The sequence below is a fragment of the Pelodiscus sinensis genome, chromosome 6 (genome assembly GCF_052426305.1).
Source record: "Pelodiscus sinensis isolate ZL-2025 chromosome 6, ASM5242630v1, whole genome shotgun sequence".
NCBI lineage: Eukaryota > Metazoa > Chordata > Testudines > Trionychidae > Pelodiscus > Pelodiscus sinensis.
In genome coordinates, this window is record NC_143057.1 from 37,033,346 (window position 1) to 37,056,134 (window position 22,789).

General features: G+C 43.3%; 1 protein-coding gene across 3 annotated transcripts in view; it reads left to right on the top strand.

The window, feature by feature from the left end:
- Positions 1 to 22,789, top strand: part of PCSK5 (proprotein convertase subtilisin/kexin type 5) — a 336,184-nt gene that overhangs the window by 169,709 nt on the left and 143,686 nt on the right. For all 3 annotated transcript variants that reach the window (XM_075931728.2, XM_025178860.3, XM_075931730.2), the window contains one exon: positions 1,589 to 1,689. In XM_075931728.2, coding sequence (XP_075787843.2) covers positions 1,589 to 1,689 — 101 coding nt within the window. The remainder of the gene's footprint in view (positions 1 to 1,588; positions 1,690 to 22,789) is intronic.

Genomic DNA, 22,789 nt, shown 5'->3' on the forward strand with positions numbered 1-22,789 from the left:
GGGACAGGTATATACTATATATGTTTCAGAGAGAGTGTGTGTGTGTGTGTGTCTGTCTGTCTGTCTGTCCCCCAGCTGAGGAACATGCATCCCTTTCCCACCTGAGCCCATGGCAGCAGCCATGGACAGGCGCTTGTCATCTGGCCCCAAACTGCTGCAGTGAGAGAGGGCTGGGGTTGTTCTTTCTCTCTGGGGCAGCCTGCATACTGAATCCCTCATCCCCAGCCTCACCCAAGAACAGTTATTTAAATGAAGATACAGGTTAAACATCTCTGGTCCAGCAACAGCCGTGAGAGTGCCAGAAGGCCAGTGGCAGGGAGCAATTTGGAGCTAGCTGTTGAGCCTGGTGGCCCTGGGCTGCAAATCTAAGCTCCCAGACTAATCTTTTGATAGTGCAGTACAGGTTTCCTTTGACAATGAGGACTGATCAATCAGATATGGAGCATTCATTCCCACATGCATGATATGGTGTTTTTGTGGTTTATCACATTTCTCTCTGAGTTCTTTCAAGAGTGTTGTGAATTTCTGGTTTCACCCATAAAGTTGTCACTTAGTGCACTGAATGGGGCACATCACATGTTGTGATAAGCACTTGTTGTGAAAAGCGTATTGTGGGTGGTATTAATCATTGTAGCCATGGAGATATGTCTGCAGGTTTTACATCTCTTGTTGTGACAGGGTCTGGTACCACTTTGAGTTGGTATCTCCTGCTCTGTGAAGAGCTTGCTTCTAATGATCAGCTTGTTGAGGATGGGGGTTTGAGGGCCAGAAAAGGAGGTTCAGGAAAGATTTCCCTCAGGATGGCATCTCCACTGAGTACACGTTTAAGTTGTTTGATTATATCTCCTATGGCAGTGGCAGATATAGGGCAGGGTGAGCGGGGCGACTGCCCCGGGCCCCGCGCTTCAATAGGCCCCGCGCCCTGAGCCCCGCAAAACTCTCATCCGCCCCTGCCCTATTGGTTCCAGTGTGGGGTGGTACATGACAACTAAGGGTTAGTCTCAGATGAATTACTGCTTAAAGGAGAAAGCCTGGTGTTGTGGTTAAAACACAGCACCTGGAATCACCAGATGTACATTCTTTTTTCAGCTCTGCCATACGTTCCCTATGAGACCTCAGACAAATAGGTTAACCCCTCCACACTTCAGTGTTCTTATCCTTAAAACTGGGATAATGATACTTACCTGCATCACAAGAGTGTGGAGAGATTTCATTCATTAATATTTGAAAAACATTTTGAAGTTCTTGGATAGAAAGTGCTATATAAATGCAAAGCAATCGAAGGGAGGGTTTAATCCACTTTTGCTATGTATGATTTTCTAATTTCCAAATCTTTAGGTGGTCCTGCCATGATAATAAATTGAGACTAACGTGACCATTCAGTACTATAGAATAGAGTGCACATTTCTGCAGGTTCACAATTCCCTTCAAGCTGTGAGTAGAATAGCCAAGTTTCAAAGTGATGTATTCAGAAGCCTTTTTTATCCCAATATAAAGAAGAAAATTCTATTCACCTGGACGTGACTCACTTGAGCAATAGCAGCCTCTGCGGTTGGGTTCTAAATCTCACACATTCAATTTCTTCCAGATCACCACTGACCTGAGGCAGCGTTGTACAGACAGTCACACTGGGACCTCAGCCTCTGCACCTATGGCGGCAGGCATCATTGCTTTGGCACTGGAAGCAAAGTAAGATTTGGTCTACACTCTGGTAAAATTAATAATAATACAGAAATGCATATATTTTGTTGACATGACTTCTTTCATCAAGTGATCTCAAGGTGCTTTAGAAACATTAGTGAAAATTCTCAATAGACCTGTGAGTGAAGGAAAGATTATCTCTCTCCCACTCACACACATAGACACAATTTTACACAGGGGAAAACAGAAACAGAGAGACAAGGGAAAACATGTTCCAGCTTGGGTTCCTAAAGACGCGATGTACTTTGCAATGATGCTAAACAAATGTAGCTCTCATTGAATGCCTTAGGGAACCTTTGCTGTTCTGCTCAAGCCTGGGTTCTGCCTTGCGCATGATCCTGAGTCCCTTTCACAAACTCAGTTCATAGGGATGTTGGAACGCACTGAGGACAGAATGCCAGCATGAGTAGATGTTGGCATGGTATGAAAAATGTGACAAAAATATACACATCTCACGACACTAATACCCTTATCCTTTACTGATTGCTCATTATTGATAGGTAGGAGACCAAGGCTTAGAAAAAAATGATAATTGCACTTCTAAAATTAGTATTTCTACATGTAAGTCTGCTATAAGTCTCCCAAGGCAGCATTTTGATGACCAGCTGCTACTCTTAAAATTCTGAGAATGCCTTCATAATTTACTTAAATGAATAATCTCTCTGCTGATAAAACCAGGGAAAAATGGTAGTGTTGTGAAGCAATCGTCTTGAGCTCATACTTGAATGGGACTTGTTCTAGAAGTTACATCATGCATAGCAGTGTTTCTCAACCTTTTTTTTAATAAAGTACCCCTTTTTCAAACAAAGAAAATTATAAGTACCCCCAGTACGACCAGTTTTCAGACACACAATTTTTTTTCTATCATTGCAACACATTTGTTTGAACGACTTCACCGTGGCCAGGTGGGCGATGAAATTTTTGGATGTAAAAAGTAAAAAAATATGAAGACACTGTAAAACAAAAATTCAGTTTTTTCCAAATTTCAGTTGTGGTGACATACCCCCCAGACTTCGTTCAAGTACCCCTAAGGGTTCTTGTATCACTGGTTGAGAAACACTGATATATAGCATGTCATCTATTACTCCCTTGGCTGACAATAGCTAGAAGGCTGCTGGTTTTTGTTTATGGTCCAGCATTCTCAGGTACACAGTGCCCTTGCTCATGTTTTTCTTCTTTTTCTTAAGTATCAGTGTGTTCTTCCTTATTTTGATTGGTACATACACGAAATTGTGTGTTTCAATCCGCAGGCCACTTTCTGCTTCATATGCAAACCATGCTTCATATGACTAGTTTGCAGCAGATCATTTTGTGCAGGGGTATAAGTGGCCCCTGGGATGGACACAGTTTGCCAGGGCTAGTCGCTGGTGGGCCACCAGACACTTTATTTACCTAAGTATCTGCAGGTAGGGCCATTTGCAGCTTCCTGTGGGTAGGAATAGTGAACTGTGATCAGTGGTTGTACCTGCAGTTGCTTAGGTAAAAATAGAGTCTGGTCACCCACCGGGGCTAACCCTAGTGAACTGCATCTGGCCTGCAGGCCGCTCTGGTCTGCTCTTTAATGTTATAGAGCTTCTTACACTTGACATGGTTTTGGGCCTCAGAATGTCATAATCTGGCCATGATTTTGTAGTATGTAATTTCTAATAGCAAACATGTTTTGGGTTGCCTTTTTGAAAAAAATTTATCTTACAGTGTAGAATCCCTTGCATAAGATTCAGTCCAGAACACATTTTTACTTCTGAGTTACATAGACATAAAAATAAGAGATTGTAATTGAAAAGCTGATACAGTCTTAAGTAGAGCAGCACTTGTGTCATTATAATTAGGTTTTCTTAATGCAATGGTTAGTGACAAAAACTGCTTTGAAAAGTTAAAGTAATACTGTTATTTCAAAATCCATTCTTTCAATCACTTTTTAATCTCAGTTGTAAAATACATACATTAGTTTTTAAACAGCCCATATAAGCAGATAAAATTACATTTGTATGCGCCAAAATGGCATGCTGCTGGAGGGTTTTTATAATTACTTTTTAATGAATTGCTGTTGCCTACAATTCTAATTTAATCTCTTTCCATGGAATTTTATGTACGTTTTCAAACACATCATTGTTATAACTGAAATTTTCAGCCGTACCAATCTGATAAACAAAGGTACTGGTTGCTGCTGGTAATTCAGTATGTGATAGTCTTCTTCCAAAATAATAGCTGCTACTGTGGCTGACACTGCAGACGTAAGCAAATCTGCTGTATGTAGATTAGATGAAGAAACTAAGAACCTGGCTAATTTTGGTCTTTAAATATCCCAAGGTAATCCCTGAAAATTGGGAAAATTCCAGATGAAATAATTATATTTGCATTCCTAAATTCCCTTGAAGTTTTGGTAGATAAAGAATTCTTCAATTCCTAGATATGCGCTAAGTGTGTCTGTATCAACACAGATATAAAATAGTTTGAATTGCTCTTAATATGATAACATGAAGAGCTGCTTAATATAATATGCTAAACATGCATTTTTACTACTTCACTTGCATTCTGCCTACTAATATTTCTCCAGAGGGACTATGCATAATTCAATCTCAAATAAGCTTCAAGCTACTGGCATTAAAAGAAACCAAACAGATGGCAAGATAAATGTTTCCTATTCCCCCCAAAATTTCCCTCCCCAAATTAAGTTGTCTTGAAACCCAAGACAGTCAGTCCTGCAACAGTGATAAATTTATTATCTAATTATTTTTATATGAGAGCTAGAAATATTACACCATTAAAAAGCCAGGAATGTTCCCTTATAAAAGGAACAGACTTTTTAAACTGATCATGAAGATCATAATATATTCAACTAATTCGGATATTATTTTGTATGGAACAGCTATGCTGAATAATTGTGAAGTGTTTCTGAAAGTTACAATATTAAAATGTATTAGTTATAATTTTCCTCTGCCACTGATTCCTATTGGGTTAGTAGATGACATTAAAGCATCTACCATTATAGGTGATAGGTTGTGAAAAAGGTTACTAATATCAATATTTAAAACTCTTCAACATTTCTAAACTATGTGGCATGCAGAGAATTCATGATGGTATCATGTGATGCAAAAAGTTTTATTGGCACATGCAGATGTAGGTTGAAAGTTGCAGATTTAGCCTTAAACTTCATATTAATGTCTGTGTTAACAACCATAATATTTATATTAGATCTTTCAAAAGATTAGCAAGAAAGGAGTTTTCAAGGTTAATTATGTTCTCCACATCATGAGCTGTCCAATATTTGGAGTACTTTTTTCAGAGCACTTCTGGAATAGGTTTGAAAGAATGTGTTGTTTTGTTCAAAGCTCATGCACATCCTTGTGGGAAAAGTGTAGATCTACTTTGTGTATTGAAGCTCTGGAAATGTTTAGAGCCTAGGTGCTCAATTCTCTAATGCAGCCAAGCTACGGTCAGTGCAGGGGAAGCATACAGCTCCCTGATTTAGTGTCAGCCTGACCTTGAAATTACATAGAGCACCCTAACTTACACCACTAATATACAGCATCTAAAAGACCTTAAACCAGTGGAGAGTTGAAGTATTGGAACCCCGTTACACATCACCATACTCCTGTGCACCTGTCATCTTCTTCCCTTAGCACACCCCCTTTGGTGCAAATGGGAGGGGGAGCTGATACAGGATTCAGCATTGCCACTTTCACCAGCGTTATTCCAGGGGAGAGTTCCCCTTCACAAAGGGAATTATCTGCTGATCTTTTCACCTGGATTTTTTTTTTTTTTGGGTGGGGTAGAGGGAGCCAATAAATTCAATCCCACATTACAACCTGTGATATTTACAAAACTTTCTTGTGATTTACAATTTCCGCCCAGTGTTTTTGTATCAAATGGCATGTCCTCATCTTGTGACCAAAGAAACCTAATTGAGGTGCCAGAATTGAAGTTTTCTAAATGCTCATTTTGTTCGAACATGGAAGCATAACTTAGAAATGTAAATACAAGTCTCTTGCATTAAAACAACAAAGGAATAGTGTGCATTCACACACACAGTCTCCATGAGGGATTTCTGCATTCAGGGCTTAGGACTTTAAAGGTTTCACAGTATTTTCTCTTTCATGTCCAGTGTTTAGTTGCTTTCTTTTACATAATCAGTTCCCAGAGGAGCTAGTATTCTGCTTCAGCTCTGTAACTTGGTTCTTAATTGTCTTCCATTCTTTTATGTTTATAAAGTAATGCTAGTTTTTCCTAACTGAACACCAGCAGCTAGAGGGTAAATTTGTAACACACTTAATTCAGCACAGGTAGCATCTTAACTCTAAATATAAAATGTTAAAGTTGCTCAGCGACATTCTACAGCCAGATCAGAAGAGCTCTCTGGCTGATGAGGGGTTTGAATTCAGAATTTGCATGAACCAGAGTAAAGAGACAGCATTTGTTTAAAGAGCAGAACCCTTCCTTGAGCATTGTGTCATGTTCTTAGGGAAAACTTAAGTAAAGAGCATATATTTGATGTTTTCTTGGGAGGAGGTACCTGCATTTAAGGGAAAAAAATAACCTGTGTATCTCCAAGGTGAAATCTGCATGTTTCTCTATTGACAAGCTAGTGCCCATGTTTTCAATCCATCTTTTGAGAAACTGTAGCTACATTACCTAGAAAAGGCATGTGAAATCAGGCAGAGTTAACTTGCAGTTTTTTTCTCTACTGCTGCAAAATACCTGTTGTAGTGGCTGTGTTTCCTTCTCTCATATGAGTTACTAGGGGTATGTCTACACTACCCCGCTAGTTCGAACTAGCGGGGTAATGTAGGCATACCGTACCTGCAAATGAAGCCCGGGATTTGAATTTCCCGGGCTTCAGTTGCATAAGCCGGGCGCCGCCATTTTTAAATCCCGGCTAATTTGAACCCCGTGCCGCGTGGCTACACGCAGCACAGAGTAGCTAGTTCGGATTAGGCTTCTAATCCGAACTAGCTGTACTCCCCGTGGAACCTAATCCGAACTAGCTACTCCGTGCCGCGTGTAGCCGCGCAGCACGGAGTTCGAACTAGCCGGGATTTAAAAATGGCGGCGCCCAGCTTATGAAATTCAAATCCCGGGCTTCATTTGCAAGTGCGGTATGCCTACATTACCCTGCTAGTTCGAACTAGCGGGGTAGTGTAGACATACCCTCCAAGACTTACCCAGCATTGTCCAGGTTTTTCAGGGCAGAGGGCTGACAACGTGGGGGGTGCATAGACGGGATGCAGAGACAGGGCAAGGCAGGAGGCTGGGAGGAATGGTGGATGTGAGAGTGAGAGTTGAGGGGCTCAGGATAGGGGGCCCCGTCCATCAGGGCTTTCTCTCCCCAACCCAGCCACCAGGGCCTTCTGTCTCCCTCTAGATCCCCCCCACCCCAGTCGTCAAGGGCCTTCTGTCTCCCCCTAGCTTCCCTTTCCTAATCACCAGGGGCCTTTTCTCCCTGCCCCCAGATCTCCCCAAGGGCTGTGGAGAGGAGGGTTTGTGTCAGGGGGCTATTTACCAGATATGGTGGCAGGGAAGATGATGGAGCCCCAGCTCTGCTGGCCATGCTCTTGGTGGTGTGCCTGCCCAGTGGCCATTCTGCATATAGTGCCCCCCAGTGGTCACTCTCAGTATCATATCCCTCTCTGGGCCCCTTCCCTTTTTTGCCCCCTCCCTGTCCATGTTGCAGAAAACAGTCCCATTTCAATGGGGAAGGCAAGACCTTCTGCCTGAGGTCCTGCCCACACCCAGCCTGTTCCTGCCTGGCTACATGGAGAGCTGGAGCTATCGTGCTGCCCCCAGCCCTTCCCAGCGGCCAGGGAAAGCTGTGCTGCTCCACCATGGCTCCATCCCCTCCACTCCCTGCGGCTAGGCTGCTGAGCTGGGCTGCCTTCCCCGGCACCTGGGGAGATCTGGGCTGCTGCGCTGCAGTTCCAGCCTTCCCCAGGGGCCAAGGGGAGCCAGGCTGCTGCACCACGGTTCCTGCCTTCCCCAGAGGCAGTCCAGCCTTAGGCAGTCAGTCATGTAGGCATGTTTAGGAAGGCTGTGCCTTCTTTTGCCTACATTACTGACAGCCCATACCCATTCCCAGCACTTGCCATTTTCTTGGCACATCCAAACCCTGATCTTGCTTTAAGATGGGATAAGAGGAAGCTACATACCAAATTTGGTGATCCTAGCTCTTATCGTTTAGGAGCCCTTTAACAAACAGACTCACGGATGGACAGTTGCACATTGCTAAAATATATAGCTATAAGATAGGATGTACTTCCTTTGCTTTTGATAATATAATGGTGGGAATAAAACAAATTACTTTTGGATACACATGGGCTGCATCTAGACTGGCAAGTTTTTCCGCAAAAGCGCCTGCTTTTGTGCAAAAACTTGCCAGCTGTCTACACTGGCCGCTTGATTTTGTGCAAAGCACTGATGTTCTACTGTCCGAAATCAGTGCTTCTTGCGCAAATGCTTTGACGTTCCCGTTCCAGCAAAAGCCCTTTTCCGGAAATGTTTTGGCGCAAGAGGGCCAGTGTAGACAGCTAAAAACTGTTTTGCGCAAAAAAGTCCCGATGGCAAAAATGGCGATCGGGGCTTCCTTGCGCAAAACCGCATCTAGATTGGCATGGACGCTTTTCCAAAAATGCTTTTAATGGAAAAACTTTTCCGTTAAAAGCATTTGCGGAAAATCATTCCAGTCTAGACATAGCCATGAAGAATATACTAACATGCTCATAGCATGATCCACCAAGAATTTTGCCAAGAAAAGTACATCAAGAAGCTCCTCAAACCTTTATTTTAAGAGGACAATTTAACTGAATGTAAATCACTGAGATGTGAGGAAGCGTGTGCATCCAGCCTAAATATATTTGAAATTTCCCTCCTTTTCTTCCTCTATAAATTGCAGTTAAGGAAGAAACTCAGATTTCTGAATACTGGCCCAATAGTATGCACTTCTCATAGGGTATGTCTACACTACAAAGTTAGTTCGAACTAACGGACGTTAGTTCGAACTAACTTTCATAGGCGCTACACTAGCGCTCCGTTAGTTCGAATTAAATTTGAACTAACGGAGCGCTTAGTTCGAACTAGGTAATCCTCATTCCACGAGGATTAAGCCTAGTTCGAATTTACTAGTTCGAATTAAGGGCTGTGTAGACCCTTAATTCGAACTAATGGGAGGCTAGCCCTCCCCAGGTTTCCCTGGTGGCCACTCTGGCCAACACCAGGGAAACTCTATGCCCCCCTCCCGGCCCCGAACTCCTTAAAGGGGCATGGGCTGGCTACAGTGCCCGTGCCAGGTGCAAGCCTGCCAGCACCCAGCCAGCAGACCCTGCACCTGGCATGGATCGAGCCACCCACCCGATGCCCCCCAGCCCTCCCCCTCTTCCCAGGACCAGGCTGGTGGCTCCCGGGAGCTTGCCCGGGACCGCAAGAGGCGGGCACCCGCCTGGGCTAGTGCGGACATCGTGGACCTCGTCCACGACCTCCGCACTAGGCACAGGAAAGTGGCCGGCTAGGGCAGGAGAGCTGCCAGCCTGGCCACCCAGGAGCAGGTGTGCATGAAAATCAAGGTGGTCCACTGAGACCCCCAACCCTGAACCCTGAGCTTACAATGGCCGTACTGGGTCAGACCAAAGGTCCATCTAGCCCACTAGCCTGTCTGCCAACAGCGGCCAACCCTAGGGACCCTGGAGGGGATAGACCGAAGACAGTGACCAAGACATTTGTCTCGTGCCATCCCTCTGCAGCCTTCCACAAACCTTGGGCAAGGACACCACTCCTACCCCCTGGCTAATAGCACTCCATGGACCCAACCTCCATCACTTGATCTCACTTCCCTTTAAACTCTGTTCTAGTTCTAGCCTTCACAGCCTCCTGCAGCAAGGAGTTCCACAGGTTGACTCTCTGCTTTGTGAAGAACAACTTTCTATTACTAGTTTGAAGCCTGCTACCCATTCCTTTCCTTTGGTGTCCTCTAGTCCTTCTTTATGGGAACTAATGAAGAACTTTTCTGTATGCACCGTCTCCACCCAACTCCTGCTTTTAGAGACCTCTATCCTGTCCCCGTCCCCCCCCGTCTCCTCTTTTCTAAGCTGAAAAGTCCCAGTCTCTTTAGCCTCTCTTCATATGGGACCTGTTCGCAATCCCTGATCATTTTAGTTGCCCTCCCCTCTCCCAGCCTCTCTCTTCCCCTCTCCCACCTCCTTTTCCCAGTCTCCCCCAGTTTTGTTCAATAAAGAGAGATTCAGTTTTTGAACACAATTGTCCTTTATTTTGTACATCAAGAAGAGGGGCTAGGGAAGGGTAAATGGAAGGAGGTGAGGGAGGAATGGGGTACGCACCCCTGATGGGGAGGACTGGGCTGGCTCTGCGGGCTTTTGGGGTGGAAGCTCTCCTGCAGCCCCCCAATTCCCCCTCTCCCCAGATGGCAGCCTGCGGCAAGTGCAGCCGGGCTGATGGCCGAGTGCTGTGATGTGCCCAGTGTGGGTACTCCAGGCAATCCAAGCCAGGACTGCTTTGCAAGCGGGGCACCCCTGAGAACTGTCTGTCCGGGGTGGGGGTCGGGACCCTTTAAGCACAGCCCTCGGCTAGCCTGAGACAGCATCTCCACGCTCTAAGTCCTCCTTTGATGCCCTGCCGGCACTGCTTCCGGCCATCCTTAACCCTGGTTCAGGGTCCACTTAATGTGGACATGCTAGTTCGAATTAGCAAAACACTAATTCAAACTAGTTTTTTAGTCTGGATCCGTTAGTTCGAATTAGCTTAGTTCGAATTAACTAATTCGAACTAAGTTAGTTCGAATTAACGTTGTAGTGTAGACGTACCCATACTGATTTGTTTTGCTACAGAGTCTCCACCAATAAGGCAGTAAAACAGACAATGGTCTGGTTACTTCCAAGTTTTTGGAACAAGAAACTTATCTCAAATGCCTTCAGTGTTAATGGAAGTTTTGATCCCCGCTACTAGGGACTTGATTACCGATGAATAAAATAAAGGGGTAAAGGTGATTTTAAAAACCCTAATCTGAACAGTGGAAATGCTTTTGCAGGGTCACTTTCTTATAGATGGTTCCAGTATAAGATGAGAATGACCGATCTTCAGTTTAATCCTATGACACTCAGTTAACAAGTTGCTCTGCTTATCTGACTAGCTGCATGATACAAAAAGGAAAAATTAGAAGACTGTAAATAAAACAGAAATACAGGTTGAACCTCTGTGGTCCAGGACACTCTAGTCCAGCAACAACCATGGTCCAGAAGGACCACAAATATTGCGGGACTAGAGAACCCCAGTGGCAGAGGTTGCCAGCAGCTCAGAGCAGAACCTGCCTGTGGGACCAGCAAGTCAGCAGAACCTGCAGGATACCATAGACCACAGTCGGCAGGACAGGGAAACCAAAGGGCCGGGGATGGAGCTAATGGGACAGCGGAGCCCTCAACCAGTGGGGCCACCGGGAGCTCCAGTCTCCGAAGGTGCTGCCACAAGTTCGGCAGGGCAGTGAGACTGCTGCAAGCTCTGGTGGTGTGGCAGGGCTGCTGCAGCTCATTGGAAGAGGAGGCTGGGGTGAAGAACCCAGCAGGGAGACTGGCACCCCCTTCCCCAGGCCCCCGCTGATCCAGCAAACTCCCTTGTCCGGGACTGGTCAGATCCTGAGGGGGCCAGACAAGGGAGGTCCAATTTGTATTAACATTTGGTTTAAATAGATTGTGGTTTATTACGTATGAATAGTATTTTTAGAAGAGACGTAGAATCTTTAACAAGTTATGTATTTGAAATCATGGACTCATAGAAATACAGGCAGTCCCCGGGTTACATGGATCCGACTTACATCGGATCCCTACTTACAAACGGGGTGAGGCAACCCCGCACTAGCTGCTTCCCCCCAGCAGACCAGGGAGACGCAAAGCTAGCGCCCCCCCCCCCCCCCCCCCCAGCAGACCAGGGAGACGCGGAGCGGCTTTTCTCAGCAGACACCTCAGCTTGAGAATAAAGGACTGAGGGAAGTGAGGTGTGGGAGAATAAAACTGAGCTCTGGAGAAATGTTTGGCTAGAGTTTCCCCTACAATATGTACCAGTTCTGACTTACATACAAATTCAACTTAAGAACAAACCTACAGTCCCTAGCTTGTACGTAACCCGGGGACTGCCTGTATAGGAAATCTCTCGAAGAACCTTGAGAGATCAAGTTTAGCCCCCTGCACTGAGGCAGGAGCAAGTAAACCTAGACCATCCCTGACAAATCTATATCCAACTTGATCTTACCTCCAGTGAGGGGGGATTCCATAACCTCCTGTGAGGAAGCCTATTCCAGTGTTTATCTACCCTCATAGTTAGAAAGTTTTTCCAATGTAAATCTTCCTTACTGAAAATTAGGCCTATTATATCTTATCTTATGTGGACATGGAGAAAAATTGACCCCCATCCTCATTATAACAGCCCTTAATATAGTTTAGACTGTTATAAGTTCTCCCCTCTGTCTTTTCTCAGGATCAAACATGCCTGGGTTTTTATCCTTTCCTCTTAGGTCAGCTTTTGATCGTTTCTGTTGCCCAGAGGTGGGCAATAATTTTTGCAGAAGGGCAACTTCATGAATTTTGGAAGTGGCCATGGGCCACCCCCAAAGGGGTGGGCCTTGGGGTAAGGAGGTGGGGCTTCAGGCTGAAGGCGGCTGTTCCCTCTAGGGGAGGCCCACCGCTGGCAGGGGGAGGAGACTTTGCATGCTTCCCTGCCCCCAGGCTCTGATTGGCCTGGGGATGGGGGAGCATGCAAAGTCTTTGCCGCCCACCTTGCCAGGGTGAGTGGTACCTAGAGAGAACCGCCAACTGTTTTGAACAGCTAGCAGCTTCCTCTAGGTACCATGTGCCCCTGATGGGGAGGGAAGGCTTCGTACGCTCCCCCCGCCACCAGGTCTTGATTGGCCCGGGGGCAGGGGAGCAGCTGTGGGTTGGATCAAATGGCTTGGCTGGCCGGATGCAGCCTGTGGATTCTATCTTGCCCTCCTCTGCGCTATTCCAAATTCTCTCCAATGTATTCTACCTTTGCTACGTATGACATCCAAAATTGAACATAGTACTCCAGCTGAGGCCTCATCACTGCCATGTAGAAAGGAACAGTTACCTCCTGTGTTTTACATATGACTCCCTTGTTAATACATTCCCAGAATTACATTAGCTTTTTTTCCACAACTGTACCACATTGTTGGATCATATTGAATTTGTGATTTACTATAGGTAAAAACAAGCTGTTTGGCTCACATTAAGAAAATGTGTACAATCTTTTTCTTGAGAAGCTCTTGCACCTCCATCGTTTGGAGGATGGGCTTGAAATTTGGTGGGGAAGTGAGGCATCACTTTGGATTCAGGGAGGTGTCTTTTGCTATTTCCACGAAACACTTGTTTGGCCAAGTTACATAGGACTGAATTCTAAGCTTCAAAGGATCTAGAACAACATGATAATTTGGGCAGAATAGGCCTATTATTATTGTCCTAGACATTGCTGCTAGGGTTGCCAGGTGTCCGGTATTGATCCGGACAGTCTGGTATTTTCACCTCCCATCCGGTAAAAACAATTCAAAAAATACTGGACACCTAAAAAGTCTGGTATTTTCTGATTTTTTTTCCCTGACAAGAGGCAAAAATATCGGACACCTGGCAACCCTATGACATACTCAGCAACTGGGCCCAGCCCCCAAGCCCTTCTCCCCCTCCCTCCCATTTACCTGGTTCTGCAGGGGAGCTGTCTTGTAGGTGGAGCAGAAAAACAAGATGGCCACCGGCAAAAAAAACCCCTCTTCTTAAAGGGGCCATGCTGTTTTATTTTAATTTTTTTTTCTTAATAACTGCCGGGGTCCTTTTTTTTTTTTTCGCTGAACAACTTTGGTCTGGCAACTCTAATTGCTGCCTATGATAGGCCTATTGTTGTAGATGTAGCTGCATTCATGTTATTATTTTAGGGTAATGTAGGGCTTCCACTTATGGACACCAGATGCTGAGTTGAAGAGTATAATATGCTTAAATTGATAATAGGGGTTTGGTGCTGTGGCATATTGTAGGCAACTATGTCTAAGCTATGTCTAGTCATCTGGGTCGACAACATAGCTCTGTTTCATTCTTTCCTCCTGATCAGGCACAGAGAATAGATTAAGGTGACTGATCATCTCTCCTAAGAGATCTCTCTCCTTTTGTTCCCAGTCCTTTTTACATGTATGTAAAGCCACTGGAGGCTACAGCAAAATAAAGGCAGCAGTGCCGCCATCAACATACAAACGGCCCCTTGTTCATTTCATTTCCATCAGAATTTATCTGAAGCTATGCCTGGTTGTTGTGTGATAAGCTGTCTGGCTCTGGATCTTGCCACTCTTATGCATGTTTTTATGGTTTTACTGCAGTGTGGTCTATGTGGATCTACTTTTAGCTCTACTGAAGCTAGCGCACAGTATGACTGATTGCTCGTCTGGTGATGATGGCTGTAAGGAACATATTAGACCTGTTCTCTCACAACAATATTTGCTCCCTGTTTGCTTCCAGGGCAGGCCCACCAGTGGGGGGAGAGGAGGGGATAGTTGCCCTGGAGCCCAGTGATTCAAAATGAAGGAACAGTAGCAGCGAGAGACCCGGGCCAATTAAATCACTGCTAAAGGTCTGCACGATGCATGCTGAGAGGCTTTGAGGGCTGGCTATTAGGGTTACCGGATGGTTTCAACAAAAATACTGGACACACTTGGCATTACATCACACTCTACATTACATCTGATGGAAAAAATACCGGACATTTATATTTTCTCAATTTGTTTCCCAAACAGAAAGCTCAAATGCTGGATAGTCTGGTTCAAAACTGGACACCTGGCAACCCTACTAGCTGTGGGCAGGGTCTGCAGTGGCATACTCCCAGTGGTGCTGAGAGCTGCCTTCCCCAGCTCCACCCCTTCTGTCTGAGTTCCTACTCCTTCTGAGCGTGTGGAGCACTCCATCCTTGCCCAGGGGCCTGGCATATCTGCTGGCCCCCTGCTTCCAGATACACCTTCAGGCCTTGGCTTTTTGATAAATCTCTTTTTCTGAGACTCACTACTGCAGCTGTCATAAAATAGAGTGCTCCAGATAGAGTATTCTCTGGGTTTAATAATCAGGCAGATTGACTCCCGAAACAGAGAGACAAGGTGGGTGAGGTCATATCTTTTATTGGACCAACTTCAGTGAGTGAGAAAAACAAGTTTGGAGCCACAAACAGCTCTCCTTCAGCTCAAAGAAGAGTAGCTCTGTGTGTCTCAAAAACACGTCTCTCTCACTAACAGAAGTTGGTCCAATAAAAGATATGACCTCACTCACCTTATGCCTCTAATTCCCTGAGACTGATGATGACACTGCATTTCTAAGTGGTGGTCTCTCGATCAAATATGTGTGAGTGATTAGAAAGGAATCATTTATTTAGCACATTTGCTTTGGGATGATTGTTCCTTTCTCCCTTTAAGAAAAAATGTGCCATATTTAATTATACACATGCAGCTTAAGGTAAGTGATTGAGCCCAGTTTATAAATCTAAAAAAAGAAGAATGCATGTATGTTCGTTTAACAAAATTTCACAATGTGCTGAGTGCACAGAAGTAGACACTCTTAGTAATATGGGAATTTAGGCACGACACTAGGGCAGAAACTGTTACCCACTTTAAAGGCACCTTGATACTGTAAATAATCACACAGCTTTGCTTCTCGCCTCTACTTGGCTGGCCCCAAATCTGTATTAATATGACTAGCTGCATGAGTGTTACCTAAGCTTAAAAAAATGACAATCTCCTCTTGTACCTGCCCGAGCATTTAGAGTACACCAAACATCTGCCCAAATTAGGCCCTGTTGAACAGGACTTTACCCATATCTATGCATAATTGTTATTGCCCATTTCTAAATGAAGTCAAATTCTTCCCTGTCCCCAGAAAAATGCCAAATCTCAGCTGAATGTGGTGGATATCAACAAGAAAAGCACTAAGTTTGCTAAACCTGGAGAGTCCATGGTGCTGCTATATATCACGTATGCTAGGACAGGATAGTGAGGACAAGCTAAGGGACAGTGACTTCCATTACTAGCTCTACCAACAGCCGTACCTACAAGGGTACAACTGTTTGAAGATCTGTGAGAGTTAGAAGTTTGTTCATTTTCCTCGCAATGAATGACATTTATGGACCAACTGGTCATAATAAAGTGATAGGGAATAGCCAGCATGGGTTTGTGAAGAACAAGTCATGCCAAACTAATCTGATAGCTTTCTTTGATAAGATAACGAGCCTTGTGGATAAGGGAGAAGCGGTGGATGTCATATACCTAGACTTTAGTAAGGCATTTGATACGGTCTCGCATGATATTCTTATTGATAAACTAGGCAAATATAACTTAGATAGGGCCACGATAAGGTGGGTGCATAATTGGCTGGATAACCGTAGTCAGAGAGTTGTTGTTAACGGTTCTAAATCCTGCTGGAAAGGGATAACAAGTGGAGTTCCTCAAGGGTCTGTTTTGGGACCCGTACTGTTCAATATCTTCATCAATGATGTAGCTATTGGGATAGAGAGTACTCTTATTAAGTTTGCAGATGATACCAAACTGGGTGGGGTTGCAACTTCTTTGGAGGATAGGGACATAATTCAAAATGACCTTAGCAAGTTAGAGAAATGGTCAGAGGTAAACAGGATGAGGTTTAATAAAGAGAAATGCAAAGTGCTCCACTTAGGAAGGAACAATCAGTTCCATACATACAAGATGGGAAGCGACTGTCTAGGAAGGAGCATGGCGGAAAGGGATCTAGGGGTCATAGTGGACCACAAGTTGAATATGAGTCAACAGTGTGATGCTGTTGCAAAAAAAGCAAATATGATTCTAGGTTGTATCAACAGGTGTGTTGTAAGCAAAACTCGTGAAGTCATTCTGCCGCTCTATTCTGCACTAGTTAGGCCTCAGCTGGAGTACTGTGTCCAGTTCTGGGCGCCACATTTCAAGAAAGATGTGGAGAAATTGGAAAGGGTACAGAGAAGAGCGACAAGAATGATTAAAGGTCTAGAGAACATGACCTATGAAGCCAGGCTTCATGAACTGGGCTTGTTTAGTTTGGAAAAAAGAAGATTAAGGGGGGACATGATAGCGGTTTTCAAATATCTAAAAGGGTGTCACAAGGAGGAAGGCGAAAATTTGTTCCTCTTGGTTTCTGAGGACAGGACAAGGAGTAATGGGCTTAAAGTGCAGCAGGGGAGGTTTAGATTGGACATTAGGAAAAAATTCCTAACTGTCAGGGTGGTCAAATATTGGAATAAATTGCCAAGGGAGGTGGTGGAATCTCCCTCTCTGGAGATATTTAAGAACAGGTTAGATAGACATCTGTCAGGGATGGTGTAGACGGAGCTTGATCCTGCCTTGAGGGTGGGGGGCTGGACTCGATGACCTCTCGAGGTCCCTTCCAGTCCTATTATTCTATGATTCTATGATAAAGAGGCATTCTTCCTTCAGTAAATGTGAATATGGGTTTTGGATGAACCACTGGATTTGTCTTTTGATTGCAGAAAACACTGGAAGAGTTTGGCCAGTATGTGAGTTACAAGGCACTTGTGGCTGAGCCAAGCAGCTGTGTGTTCTGCTTTGTTTATAAAGTTGTTGAATGACTTCATGGGGTAGAGTCATGTGGACATCAGAATGCTGAAAATGCTGTTGTTGGAATCCGAGTTGTATTTTGAAACTGATTAGGCTTTGTATGTGATCTACTAGTATATACTGTGTAACGGAATTCCAGGGAAGGACGAGAGGTCAGAAAATACTACTCGTTTTCAGAGAGATAGCAATAACAATCAAAGCCTGTCTCATCATAGCCAGGATTTGCAAAGATGGCCCAGTGACCCCTTCAGATTGCATGGCAATATTTGTTCTTTTTGTAAATGCCATGATACCATGTTTACTTCTGCTTGTATGGAGATTGGTGTTCTATACCCTTTCTTCAGCTAAACTCATGGATGCCTCAGAAGGATGCTAAGAAGGAAAATTCAGTATGCACTCTGACCCCTCTCTGTTTGATCCTGGTTGTGTCCGACTGAATTTTCCTTTATAGTTTTCTTTCTATGGTGGCATTTTTGGTCTCTTTTGAATCATTATTTTTTGTTCTTTATGAGTACATACAAGGCCAGATTTTGAACCCTGGGCTCATGTTTAAGGATATGATTTGGTCATGGAGATCAGGGATTCTCCATGACTACTTTGGCTTCAGCCCAATGCAGCAGCGTGGCTGGAGTAGCTGTCAGGACTGTGTGCAGTGCCCAAGACTGGACCATTAGCCCTACCTCAGGAGCAACGGTCAACACTCAATGGGGCTCCCGTTGTTAGTGTATCCTCCACCTCCGCATGGTATTTTTAGGGAAAGTCACAGACAGGTGGCAGTCTTCCCTGAATTTTTGCTTATTGTCCACAACCTGATCATGACTGTTACTAAAAATGCCTATGACAAAACCTTAACCATACTCTTGTTGAGTAGCACCTACTCCAGGATTAGCTACTTGTCTTCCAAAGGAGTGGAATTCTACTCAGTGCAAGTAAAGGATTCAAATTTTGACTTAAAATGAAAGATTTTTTTTAAATAATGCTGTTCATTCTGGGTTAAAAATCCAGTTAAAAGTCAAACTATTAGTGGTGCTTTTGTGCTCCATTTCCATATTTTCTCATTTACCTTGTTTTATAAACATTTTGAAAAGGCTGAAAGAAAAGGGTTAGGCTTTGGAGTGTTAACTAGGGAGCCAAGGAACTGACATTCATTATATGCTGGCTGCTGGTCATATAATTTTTATCTAATTGTTTTCACTTCTGTTCATTCTGGTGTGATTTTGAGCATTGTCTGGTATGGATAATGCCCGGGCTATTTCAGATGAGACATTCAAGGATTTATTTTTTTTTGTCTTGGAAGGAAATTATCTTGTTTTTAAAACTGATTCCATTATACAGCATTGTTAGTATTGCTCTTAGTACATTTTTTTTCATTTCAAGATGTATACCCATTAACTCTTCAGAGATTAATCAAGAGGAAAGTCAGCTAACTTCAGTGACATCTTGTCTGGATCTGTGGCTTTCATGGCTAGCGAACAACTGTTTACTCACTTAAGATCCAATTTTGACATGTTTTACAAATACTTGACTGCTTTTGTGACTGTTCCAGATGCTTTAAAATTGGCTGCCATGATTCCCTAGTATTAAAAAAACACCCTTTTCTTCTCCAAGTGAACTGCTAGTTTGACTCCTTTCCAATTTTATTTTATTTTATTTTTTTGGTCAAAGTTTCTGACAAAAGTTGGGGGTGAACAATTGCCATCCTATTTGGTTTCAAATGAGGTGTCTACTGTAGAAAGGAAATTTCAATTTGGCTATAGCTCACTTCATAGTACAGCATAGGATCTATCAGATTCTGCAAAAATCAGCTGAAATGCAGTTCTTATATCAAAGGCAGCAGAGAGATATAACAGCATAAAACACCAAAAGCATGTCTATACTTGAGAAGGCAACATAAATAAAAAGAAAAAATGTTCTACTTCAATTTCTCTTGTGGTAAGCAAACTGATGTGCAGGCACTATGAGAGAGAGGTTGAGCTTGCATACATCTGTTTACTAGGTACCTGACATTTAGCTTTGGGTTTTCAGTATGGAAATTGTTGTTTGGTTTTGGTTTTGATGATCGGATGTAGTAGAAATATACAACAATGGCCTTTTAGACAGAACTTTAAACCAGAACCATTCTCAGGGTAGCTCCCTTTTCAAGGTTCCCCACCTGGAAGTTTCTTGGGGTGAGGGAGAGTCATTAAATCTTAACTGTGGGTTGTAGTCTCATGTTGACACAGTGTATAATTCTTACTAATGAAAGCTCAGTGTTCATTGACAAAAGACTGGACCCCCTGGTTTGTTTATAATAATTAGCTGGAAGTAGCCAATCTTGGCTTTTAAATTTGATGCAAATATTTTAGTGCTTTTTCTTCCCAGTAGTTTTGACAGCTATAACACCTCACTTTGTGGCATCACAGATTGTTCAGACTTCGCCTAATAAAGAATGCAGCTTTTGGGATTCTCAGAGGTACCCTTGAAGACTTGAGCCAGTACTACATGTTTTCCTAAGACTTTACATGGGCTCCTAGAGAAATTCCTGATCTAGTATAAAATTTTATTGATTCCTTTCTGAAGCATGTTATGCGCCTGTCAGAACATACCATAACTTACAAGCCCTTAATGCCCATTACATTCCATGACATTCGCTTTTTGCAGTTGTAGGTTTTTTTACCGGCTCTCATCTGGATAAATACTTACTATCGTACCAGTCCAATTGTCCAACTTGAAAGAGGTGACCCCTTCATGGAAAGCAAGTTCTGTTTATTAATATTTTAAAGTCCATCCATCACCAGAAGGCACCAGGGCACCTTAAATTAATTTAACCACAGACTTCCCCCCCGCCCCCGCCCCGTACCTCATATGTATACAAGAAAAATTAAACAGGCATGATTAAACTGATCCAGTTAGGATGGAATACAACAACTTAAGATAACCAAAAGAAATTTCAACACAAATGATCTAGTTTCTTCAGAGGGAATGTTCCAACTGATTTGCATACACAAACATCTTAAAAGCTGTAATATGGACAGAACTCTTTTGTGTTGGCTTCACAAAATACCTCCTTCAATGTGACTTTTTTAGCTAGCAATGGAGCATCAAAGTCTAGTTGACATTGGCCTCACACCACCTGGTAGGAAATTTGCTGCAAAAGAACAAGTGTCTACTAAAAAATAAAACAACAGTATCAGCACCCCCTCAAAAAAAAAAAAAAGAAAGAAAAGAAAAAATGAAACAGAGGAAAAAGGTATATCATAGAATCATAGAATAATAGGATTGGAAGGGACCTCAAGAGGTCATCGAGTCCAGCCCCCTGTCCTCAAGGCAGGACCAAGCTCCGTCTACACCATCCCTAACAGATGTCTATCCAACCTGTTCTTAAATATCTCCAGAGAGGGAGATTCCACCACCTTCCTTGGCAATTTATTCCAATATTTGACCACCCTGACAATTAGGAATTTTTTCCTAATGTCCAATCTAAACCTCCCCTGCTGCACTTTAAGCCCATTATTCCTTGTCCTGTCCTCAGAAACCAAGAGGAACAAATTTTCTCCTTCCTCCTTGTGACACCCTTTTAGATATTTGAAAACCGCTATCATGTCCCCCCTTAATCTTCTTTTTTCCAAACTAAACAAGCCCAGTTCATGAAGCCTGGCTTCATAGGTCATGTTCTCTAAACCTTTAATCATTCTTGTCGCTCTTCTCTGTACCCTTTCCAATTTCTCCACATCTTTCTTGAAATGTGGCGCCCAGAACTGGACACAGTACTCCAGCTGAGGCCTAACTAGCGCAGAGTAGAGTGACAGAATGACTTTACGAGTTTTGCTTACAACACACCTGTTGATACAACCTAGAATCATATTTGCTTTTTTTGCAACAGCATCACACTGTTGACTCATATTCAACTTGTGGTCCACTATGACCCCTAGATCTCTTTCCACCATGCTCCTTCCTAGACAGTCGCTTCCCATCTTGTATGTATGGAACTGATTGTTCCTTCCTAAGTGGAGCACTTTGCATTTCTCTTTATTAAATTTCATCCTGTTTACCTCTGACCATTTCTCTAACTTGCTAAGGTCATTTTGAATTATGTCCCTATCCTCCAAAGAAGTCGCAACCCCACCCAGTTTGGTATCATCTGCAAACTTAATAAGTTAAATGGTTCCATGCCTGACTTTGAGATGCTATTTGTTACCGAGTTACAATATATAATATCTATTGTAAGCAATTCCTACTTTATCAATACATATAAAAATCTGTTGACTACAGCCCAGCTTCAACTATTTAGACGGCACAGACATGGGAGGACACACATTCTCTCTCTCTCTCTCTCTCTCTCTCTCTCTCTCTCACACACACACACACACACACACACACACACACACATTTTAGCTTCATAAGCAACAATACCATATAATGGGAATAAACCTGGGAAGTGTGGAAAATATGCTCAAAAGTAATTGGTTTTCATTTCCTTTCTTTAATCTTATTAGACACATGAAATCCCTTTGATCACAAACCAGTTAATTTCCATCAGTCTATTTCTGTCTGTGCCCTGTGTAAGATAAAGGCAGGTTTTACATAGAAGACTTGGATGTTTGCAGTAATTTCTACATATCTGCTGATTCCCTGTGGAGTTCCAATTTACTGAAGCTAAAGTTTGTCATCTTAATTGTGTACAGCTCAAAAATCCTGGCTTATGCAGCTCAGCAAGGAAATCAAATACTAATTTCTTCAGACCACGTAGGAAATTTCATAGATTTGCTTGATTTCAATTACTTACTTCAAAAAATAAACAAGATATTGTTTTTACATTGAGGTACAGGATAGCAGAGCACTTCAAATGGTTTAACTTACAAGAAAATAAATTCTGGCAAATGTAAGAAGAGATTATAAAAATAAGAAACACTGCATTGAATTGCATACCAACCTCTCAGACTGGTGCTTTTCTCTTCTGACTCCCGGTGCAGGAAGAGCTCATAGAAGAATTGACCTGCTTGGATGGTTTCAGTTTCTATAGATGTTTCACATGGAAATCCCACATTGAATTTAGCAGGCCTTCCATGCTTGGAAAAACTGCTGGATAAAACCATCTCCAGACTATTTTATTGTGTCTTCTGAGTGTCTCGTGGTCTTTAACATTTTTATCTTCACAATAGCCTTGTGAGTCAGGGAAGCATTATCCCCCAACTTCCAGATGGGGAATTTGAGGCACAGAAGCACTAAGGGTATGTCTACACAGCAAAGTAATTTCAAAATAACAGCCGTTACTTCAAAATAACTTTACTAGCGTCTACACAGCCAAACCACTATTTCGAAATTAAATCAAAATAGCGGAGCGCTTATTTCGAATTTGGTGACCCTCATTCCATGAGAAATAATGCCAAATTCGAAACTGCTATTTCGAAATAAGTGCTGTGTTGACACTTATATTGAAATGGGGGCCTCCAGCCCTTCCCAGGGAGACCTGGTGGCCACTCCAGCCTCAACCAA